The sequence below is a fragment of the Fragaria vesca genome, linkage group LG7 (genome assembly GCF_000184155.1).
Source record: "Fragaria vesca subsp. vesca linkage group LG7, FraVesHawaii_1.0, whole genome shotgun sequence".
Taxonomy (NCBI): domain Eukaryota; kingdom Viridiplantae; phylum Streptophyta; class Magnoliopsida; order Rosales; family Rosaceae; genus Fragaria; species Fragaria vesca.
Window position 1 is genome coordinate 1,441,880 of NC_020497.1, and position 9,679 is coordinate 1,451,558.

The 9,679-nt window shown below is 37.6% G+C and overlaps 1 protein-coding gene across 1 annotated transcript; it reads right to left on the bottom strand.

Moving 5' to 3' along the window:
* Nucleotides 1–4,388: 4,388 nt before the first annotated feature.
* On the bottom strand, nucleotides 4,389–6,937 carry LOC101291274 (protein gamma response 1-like). Its single transcript, XM_004306470.1, has 4 exons — nucleotides 6,865–6,937; nucleotides 6,711–6,780; nucleotides 5,363–6,525; nucleotides 4,389–5,095 (listed from the first exon to the last, which is right to left on the bottom strand). The coding sequence occupies exons 3-4, from the start codon at nucleotides 6,510–6,512 to the stop codon at nucleotides 4,389–4,391; spliced, it is 1,857 nt and encodes a 618-aa protein (XP_004306518.1). The 5' UTR covers nucleotides 6,513–6,525; nucleotides 6,711–6,780; nucleotides 6,865–6,937.
* Nucleotides 6,938–9,679: the final 2,742 nt, after the last annotated feature.

The following is a 9,679-nucleotide window of genomic DNA, read 5'->3' on the forward strand; positions in this document are numbered from 1 at the left end:
AAGGTTGAGGCTTATTCTATCCCTACATAAGAAAGACACATCAAAAGCGAAATCAGAATCTGCCAAGTTTTGTAGGTCAACTTCCACGGGACCTATAGGAAATCTCACTCACTGGAAAATGGTGAAATTGGTACCATTGGAAAGGTCTATGTGTCTACTTTCCAGGGACACCAACCATTTGATCATACCTATCATATTAAGTGAGTTATGGTCCTTTTTCGTAAAGTAGGACGAATCTGTCCGAGAATCTGATTTTGGCAAAACAGTCAACTTCGACGGGATTTTGTGAACATCTCCTGATGAACCAGAATGTGTGTAATATACGGTTGGAAAGCTAATTGAGTCTAGTTTCCAAAACCGTTTACGGTTCGTTCATATGTATTTCCTAGAGGAAGTTACGACTGTTCTAGTAATTGAAGGTCATGCTGCGCGGAAATCTGATTTCCTGCACGAACTTATGTTTTGAGTTCACAAGCGACCTTCTCCTCAAGATCTAAGTGTAAAAGATCATTTGAGGACAATACGGCATGATTTAGTTAATCATTGCCCAATGCCACATTTAAAGACATGTTAAAAAGCATTGACATGCTAAGTTGTTGAAACTTCCGTGATTAGTAAGAATCAGGAAGAACCCTATAATTGATGTAAAGATCAGGGGGAGGTGCGAACTTCAGGGGGAGTCTAGCACATACATACATGTCACTATCAAATGTGAAGGGTGCGTTGTACTCTTTTTCTCCTACGATCAAGGTTCAGCTTTTCTCCCACAGGGTTTTTGTGACTTGACGAGGTTTTTGACGAGGCAACAGATCAGCACCATCGGTATATCAGCGCGCGGCACAAGGGGGAGTGTTCTAGGATATTCTCTATGTGTGTCTTGGCCTTATGCCAATAGGATATGTAGTTAGACTAGATCTATGTATTCATATCCTTACCATATTGGTATTGTGTAATTCCCTATATAAAGGACTCCTATCAATGAATAAGATGATGATTCTCTTGCTATCTCTTTGTCTCTACACTTTATCCTTCATGATCAAGTACTATTTGTGCGCCATTATTTCCGGTGTCTTAACTTTGTTTTCGAGTCCGCAAAAGAGAAATACCAAATCACGTGAAAGACAGCATAAAGTGTTTGATCAGACACAGATGGAGGTGGCCGAAAGCGATTGCCATCCACCAACTAGTGTATGTTAAATGTTTGCTGATGGTGTAGGGTTTGGGAGAAAAATGATACAAGTTGGATATTCTGGAAATTATGACTTGTAAAAGTTAAGGTGGTGCATAAATCTCAATGACACTCTAATTAAAGAGTCGAAACAAAAAAAATCTTTCAAACAGAAATCAAGGCACTTAGGTACAATACATAACTCAATAATGCAAATCCAAACAATAAATGAACATGTGATAATTGTAAGTTAGGTACCGGGCATAAACTCCTATGTTTTCAACTTCACTAATCTCTTTCGACACATGGGATCTTCACTTAAATATTGCGAGTTCTAGTGATTTACTTCTCAGATTTTCAAATTACCGGCTGTTGAGTGTTAACAATATATAACTTACGGATTGAGCAGACAAACAATAGGCCAGACAAAACTAACATGACTGAAACTCAAAACTCACCATACTCTGTAAACTGTACATCTAAAAAGTTTCAAAATAAGCAAACAAACGAATATTAATCTAAATCAAGTTACCAACGCCTCTCTTATAATTGAATAATTGAATATGTAAATCTTATAATAAGGACCAAGTGATAATTTTTGAATAAACGGTAAAATGAGTGTTTTAAATTTTAGTTGATATTTTCAAATTTCGATATGCATAATCCAACCATTTATTCAAAAGTTCTCACAACTAAAATACTTTGAGTACTAAACCTTATAGGCTTAACCCAACCATATATCCTAGAACATCATCATCTTAAATTCTTGATCAGTAAGTACTATATACATCAAATTTACTACTGGAAAAGAGGAAGGAAAAAAAGAAGAAAAAAAGAGAGATATAAATAGGAGATCATAGTCTTGGCCAGTAAGGCTTGACAATGAAATCTATATGATCACAGGGGGGACATGGTAAGTGGTGAGCCCATGCTTTTTGTGTGCATTTCTGTCTTGATAGCACAGCATTGCATTTATGCTACACACATATGTAGTAGCAAGTAACATTGCAGAAGTTGCCTACTCAGTCACTACTCAATAGGCAAAGAAAGAGAGGTCAAATTCTCACAGCAATACATGATCAGATCTATGAGACTACCTACTAACCATCCCACCCTCTTTACTATCTCACATTTAATCTGCACACAGGGACAGTCTGGGAAACTGCCCCACTACACACTTCAGAGTTCAGACCCTTACCACTCTCGGGGTATTCTACCCATCATAGCAAATGTAAGCATGGTTTTGCTAGCATGCAGGAGATCCACATTCATCCACCACTTCCCAGAATGGTCAAGACCAGTCTTTAATCTCCTCGACCAAAATGGGAAGCTGATAGCAATTGTATCCCAATAGTTCAACAGCGAAATGTATACCTGACCAACCTCCTTAAATATACCAGTAGGGACCAATCCCCAGTCCTACGCTTCTGCCAGTCTAAGATTTCTTCTTCATATCTATAATGGAGGCAATAAATTACTTCCAAAACACCCAGTACTGAGTTTTCCATTCTACATCACTAACAATCAATCAAAGTTTCAGGAGAAAGTTAGCAAAGAGTTTACACAATGGGGTTCAATCTCCTAAATATAAAGAAGCACAACCAACTTTTTTAGAATTTGAAAGTTGAGCCAAAATATGTATCTATGGTTTCGCAAGTATAATAGCAATGATAAACATGGCTTCACAAGCATAAGCGAGTTCCACTCACCAATGGCCATAGGCCATAGGTGCCAAGGCAGTTTGCATTCCCAGAGACCAAAACTGAAAGCTGATAGTAACTTGATCAACCTCCATAATACAGTTTTAGGGACATTTCCTGATCCTATGCTCTTGCATTAATCAAGTCTAAGAGTTTTCTTCTATTCAACTACTTAAATCCAAGTCACCGATTACTTTCATATCATTAAAACTATTTGTATCAAAGTCTCATTAAACAGTAAGCAATTCCACAAAGAGTTCAATTTCCCAGGACTTGACCAGCACTACCAATCTTTATAGGATAAAACAAAATGTTGTCAAGGTTATATTTGAGAAGCACTCATTTGTAAGCATAACCACGATCAAGTATTTAATGGCTAATAAGTAGCTCCAGAAGTTTGGAATGATAACCAGATTTATTGGATTTTAACATAATGAAACTGAAGAGCCTTTGTTCAAACAACCAGTTAGTCATGATTACTAGAACCAAAGCAAAGAAATTATGCTACAAAATCTTAGAAATGAAGATATTGAAGAGTAAAAAAGCAAGGAGGTGCAATATTTCAATTACAAGCATAACATAAAATGAATACCAAAAAATAATGTATCGATCTTTCCTTTCTGTTGCAGGGGGAAACAAACAATGTTCCCTACCCTAAATTCATCCCACCCCACACCCTTATATATGCCACCTAAACTTTGTTGAGCACTTGAGCACCAGTCTCACATAAGTTAGGCCAAGTATCAAATAAAACTCTATATACTTGCTGGGTTTCTCCGCCCCAAAAGCTTAATAGCATTGGAACCACCAACCGTAAGTCATCTTAATAGCAGTAGACCACACATAAGAAATCCCAATTACCCAAAAGAGGGACTATTTACTAATGTGTATGAACATCCAAAAAAAGCAATCCGATACAAGGAATACTGAGCAGCAGCTCCGCAATGGTTGGACTAGGTTTCTAATATAGCTAGTTATGTCTATAGGGGTTCTTCACCTAACAGTTTAAGCTCAGGCTGATAACCTCAATAAAATCAAAATCCATCACAAGAACTACTCCTACTACCATGAGGAGGCGCAGAAACACAGTATTATGGAAATTCGCAACAAAAGGAATCCTTTACTTCAACTCCAAGGGTGTATTTTTATTTTACCAAACATAAAGGAAGTTGTATGAACACTTCCTAAAATGCTTTCTCAAATGATATAATCATTTAAAGACAACCATTTCATATCAAACACTTATGTGAGATAATCTGTTCTCCATCTATATTATTCAATACTTCAGTTTATATCCCAAATTAAGAACTTGACTTTCTAATATCGTACATATAAAACTATGAAACTATTCTCTCTACAGTTAACAAAAGTCTAGTTAATTGAGAATCACATGAATTGTGTTTTGGTGGCATGGCACATTTTCTACCTTTTGGTGATAATAGCTGATCTGAGTCTTATTGGAACATGAAATCAATATCAGTCAAATCTATACAAAAGAATGAATAACAAACTATTCAAAATCACATTTCAGACTCAAAGTCAATGTTCCAAAATCCTTCCGGAGTTGAAGGGGGAAGATACCTGTACCTGTGTCGAGAAACACCTTCATGATGCTCACAGCGGAAACCATGCTTATTATTATCGTTGTCCTTGCCACCAGCATCTGGAAGAACAGCATCATAAAACTTTTTGCACTGCTTGCATTCAACTCCTTTCAAATTTTCCCGCTCAGCCCTCTTTCTTACAGGTTCCACATACTTGAAACCATTTTTGCCAGCTACTGTAACTGGCATATGCTGCTTCTGTGGCTTGGGAGGATCAGCAGTCACATCCTGTGTTTCATCATCGGAGCTGCCTAAATTCGAGTCATTTTGAACAGGAACAGGAAGCTCAGGAACCTTTTCCTTTGTGGATCTATTCAAGTTCGCTCTTATGTTCTCAATTGGGGTATCAAGAAAATCATCATGCGGGTCAGGCCCATTCTGGCCTTGGCGGGATCTAGTGTCTATCCAGGATGATGCAGACCGCTTTCTACCAGTTACTGGAGCAGACTTTACAGAGGAAGGACATTTAGGTGCAGTGAAAACAGAAGTAGGAGAGAAAGGAGCTATTGCTTGAATTGGTTTTTGTACTTTGTCTTCCTTCAACTTATTGTTAAAACTGATTTCATTCTTCATTTTCTTTGTGTAACAAGCATCTGGAGAAGCATCTCCATTATCTTCAAGACCTACAATTTGGAAACAGATAATGGATTGTATAAAGGAATGAAAAAAGAGGATCACAACAGAGAAACAACCATAGGCTAAGTGAATGCATTCCTATATCTGCCCATAACTATAAAACGGAGATTCATACTACAATTTAAAAGTAACAGACAACAGCAAGCCAACCCATAATCATGTGGAAGAGTGGAAACTATATTTTAGTGTTCACGAAGGGAACCATGGGAAACAAACAGGAATCAGGAAAGAAGGACAAGGCAACAGCATCATACCATGGAAAGTTGATGGATTCTGATCAGTTCTCAATAAATCATTTTCATCTTCCAACTTATTTTGGGGGAGCATATTCTCCCTCGTAAGACCATACTTGGTGCGCAGATAAGTATGCTGGGATTTTAAACTTTTGTACGCAGCAGTAAGTTCCCCGTACTTCTTCCTCTCGGTCAGTAAATCTGCGGATATTGCTTCAACCTCTTGGTGTAAATATTCAGTTGAACCCCTACTTTTGGCCACTTCACCGGCCCTGCCTCTGAGATCCTGTTGTAGCTCATTAACTTTCTCCTCTAGACCAGCCATTTTTCTCAGAAGAAGTTTCTTCTCTCTTGCACAATCTTCCACTTCTTCATTCTTTGTTAGGAGCTCCTTCTGGAGTTGGCAAACATTTTCCTCCACGTTCTTCAATTTGGCCAACATCAGTTTTTTCTCTTCTTCCTGATCTTTCAAGAGCTTTTCATTCTTCATAATCTCAGAAGCTTGAAACTCAATCTTCTTGAACAGATTTTGTTCAAGATCATTTCCCTTGGCCACTTGTTCAGTCTTTTCTCTTAACTCCTCTTGGAGTCCATCAGCTCTTTTTTCAAGATCACTCACTTTGGCAAAAAGCACATTTCTACTTTCTTCACTCTCTTTCAATTGCTTTTCCTTACTCGCAATGACACTGTCTTTCGACTTAACCTCTTGGAGTAACATACTGTGCAATTCCATTCCCTCATCGGCTTCCTTAGACTTGTGGTCAAGCATTTGCTCGAGCTCATCACTCCTTAGTTGTATGCTTGTCACTTCATCTCTTAGTTGGTTAATCATGTCATCCTTTTCTTTCAATAGCTTCTCCCTGCCAAGCTTGAGCGAACGATTCTCTTCAACAGTAAGCTGGTTTTCAGCTTGAAGCGTTTCAATCTGAAGCAAGAGATTAGCTTCCTTGGATTTCCATTCATCTTGAAACTTCCGGAGAGTTTCGGACTTGGACTGTAAAAGCGGGTAGAGCTGAGCAAGGAAGACATATTCGATCTGTAAAACGCGGTCTTTGGTTTCCTGAATCCGGTCTTTCGCTTCCTGAATGGTAGCAAGCAGTAGAGTAGCAAGCTTGATATCAGGAGATTGAGTCTCAATAGGGAAACTAATTTGCCTGCTACTCTCCTCCATATTCAACTTCTGACTAAAAATCATGAAAATTAAAAATAAAACTAAAAGTTGGGTTTGCAATTTCATAATTGCAGAAATGAAATCCAAATTGAAAGAGAAACAGCACACAACTAAAGCAACTACTAAAGAATGAATTGAATAGCATAATCAATAAATTTCAGATCCTTATTCGTGAATCCAGACTTGTTTTGTACATACCTGAATTGAATAGCGACGGCAAAGCCCAGAAGGTGAACGCCGGGGGAGTCTAATAGTCTCTCGGAAACCCCTAAATTGCATGAAAAATTCAAAATTGAAAATCGCGAGAATGGGAAATGTGAAATGAGAGAGAAGAGAGAAGAAGTTAAATTACCAGAGTAGAAAATAAGATGCGGGTGACTGACTGACTCTGGGTTCTAGGGCACTTTCTCTTAATTCAGTGCAGCAGCTCTCTTCTCTCTCGTGGCGGGACGTTATATTTTTACTTTGAAAAGCTTCGCGGGCACGATTCCCCCCGCCCTCTTTTTTTTTGGATTTTTTATTGAATTTTTCTTTTGGATTCTACTGTCCTTTTTTTGGTAATGTTTTCTAAAAATTACTTTCCTTTTTTTGTTGCAGTTAATTTTCCTTTCTTAGGTCATCTATTGCCAAAGCCGAAAATTCGGAATAGATATCATAACATAAAATCATAATGTCTCTCAAAAACTTTATAAAACTACTTGTTTTATAAAGTCTGCGGTGACACGTCATTCAAATATTTGTATGAAAGTAATTGTTTTTGCTCGTTTAGTGGTGATAAACTATCAACTCAATAACTCAACCAAAATGGTTGGTTGAAGTAACTTGTTTTTTTTTTTTTAGAAGTGAAATTCACACTCCTCATTGTAATCCACACTCCCACTTTTCATTTTTTGTAACTTAAATTTTGTCCTTAGTGACTTAACTTTTCTCTTCTTATGAAAATGATGACTAAAAATAAAAAGTAAAAGTGTAAATTACAATTTGGGAGTGGATTTCACATCTTTTTTTTTTATACAAAGCAACTTGTTATTTTTGAATTCCCAAGCAGTTATATAAAAGTCGGAAAAAAATTCGGGTGCATTACTATTAGTGACATTCGAGGTGGCACAAATCTAATTTCAGTAGTGGCTCCTTAAACTAGGGCTGGCATTTTGTCCCGATCCAACCGTACCAGCCGACAAACCAGCCAAACCGTCGGAATCGGTTACCGTCAGAATCGGTTACCGACTTATCAATACGGTACAACTGTACCATGTTTTACGCAATGATTAAAATATCAGTATCGGTGTATATATCGGTCCTTTGAAAAAGGGAGATTTCAGATAAATCAGGGAAACCCGGGAAAAAATATCGGTATTTTGGGAAGAAATTTTTTTTCTGAAATATTTAATTTATTAGATTTATATATAAATATTACAAACATCAACTTCATCTACATCCAAAATGAGAATCTAAGTTGTTGATAAGAGTCATAAGACACACGTTGGTCCACAAAAGTACAATAATCAGACCAAGGCATATGACTCATATAGTACAAATTGTAGTGTTGAATATGATGATCATATATATCTTTGGAGCTGCCAACTGTTTTCCTTATAAGTGGATAGTAAGGATGAATCCAACTGGATAACTGATTACTGACTTCCGCGCATTGATTATAACCATAAACATTATAGCCATATTGATTGTTGCCTTCTTAGGATTCATTTAAGGTTCCGGTTCCAGTCCCACTACCCAAACTGATAAAATCAAAACTTAATGCAACTGAAGCAACATCTTGATCATCATAGTATCCTTTTGCGCTCCATACCTAGTACTTCTATAGCCATGATCATGGGAGACATGATTGTAATCACTCAAGATATGGTGGGAGTGTGGGACGTTGGAGTCACATGACTCACATATCTCTCTCTCTCTCTCTCTCNCNCTTCTCTCTCTCTACTCTCCTCTTCTCGTCTCTCTCTCGTACTCTACGTACTCTCTACTACTACTACTCGTACGTTACGTACGTTACGTACGTACGTTACGATACGTAGTAGTAGTACGTAGTACGTACGTACGTACGTACGTACGTTACGTACGTACGTTCGTACGTTCGTTACGTACGTCGTCGTACGTCTACTTCTACGTACTACTACTACTACTCTCTCTCTCTCTCTCTCTCTCTCTCTCTCTCTCTCTCTCTCTCTCTCTCTCTCTCTCTCTCTCTCTCTCTCTCTCATCTCTATAATTGTGTTCTCTATCTTATGTCACGGTCTCACCAGTACACATGTGTTCTCTATCTTATACTCATTCTCTTTCTCAAGTGTAAATATTCCTCCACTGTCCACTGATCTCCAAGTTTGATAATTGTGTAATAGATCGATCTGCATCCAAATATATCTCGAAATGAATCATGCTCTTCTCGAGAGTCGAGACCACCACTCTTCATTAGGATACACCTCGAGAGAATTACTTCTCTTCCGGATATCATTTCAATTTTTTTATAGATATTTTTTAAATATGTCGGTGATATATCGAAAATATCATAAATGTCGGAGATATTTCCTAAATATCGGTGATATTTGACGATATTTCCTAAATATTGGGAAAATATCGTAGATACGGTGGAAGATAAGATATTGACCCCTATAGATATATCGGTCATTTGAAAAAAGAAGACATCAGAGGATATATCGGATATATCGCAGAGATTTTAATCCTTGGTTTTACGTACGATACGGTAATGATATTTGATTTTATACAAATACGGTATACCGTACCAACTGACTTATACAGATACCAGACACAATACGCCTTCAAATGCAAGATATACTTCATTTTGCAAGAGTTGGGACTCGTACCCAACACCTCTTAGAGGAAGAGACTCACCTCCCACCGCTAGAGCAAATGCTCTACTTATTAATATCTATGCAAAAGCTAAATTTATTCTTCCACAGAAGTCAAAATAACAACTTCACACATATAAGTCTTCTCTTTTCTTCTCTCATCACCATTCTTCTTCTTCTTCAGTTCTTCATCTTCTTCTTCGCCTTCTTTTCTTTCTTCTCTCTGATCCATTTCAATCATCAACAATTTTTTCTCTTCTTTCTCTTTCAAAGAAACCCAAACCACCATCACCCCTTTTCTCTAGTTCTTGTCCATCAAAGCCCTCTCTCTCTCTCTCT

What these genes read in the sequence shown, in the direction of transcription:
- LOC101291274 (XM_004306470.1), bottom strand. Translation starts at nt 6,512, where the DNA reads ATGGAGGAGAGTAGCAGGCAAATTAGTTTCCCTATTGAGACTCAATCT. An exon ending in GAATCCATCAACTTTCCATG is followed by an intron (nt 5,096 to 5,362) that starts GTATGATGCTGT and finishes TCCAAATTGTAG; the next exon opens with GTCTTGAAGATAATGGAGAT.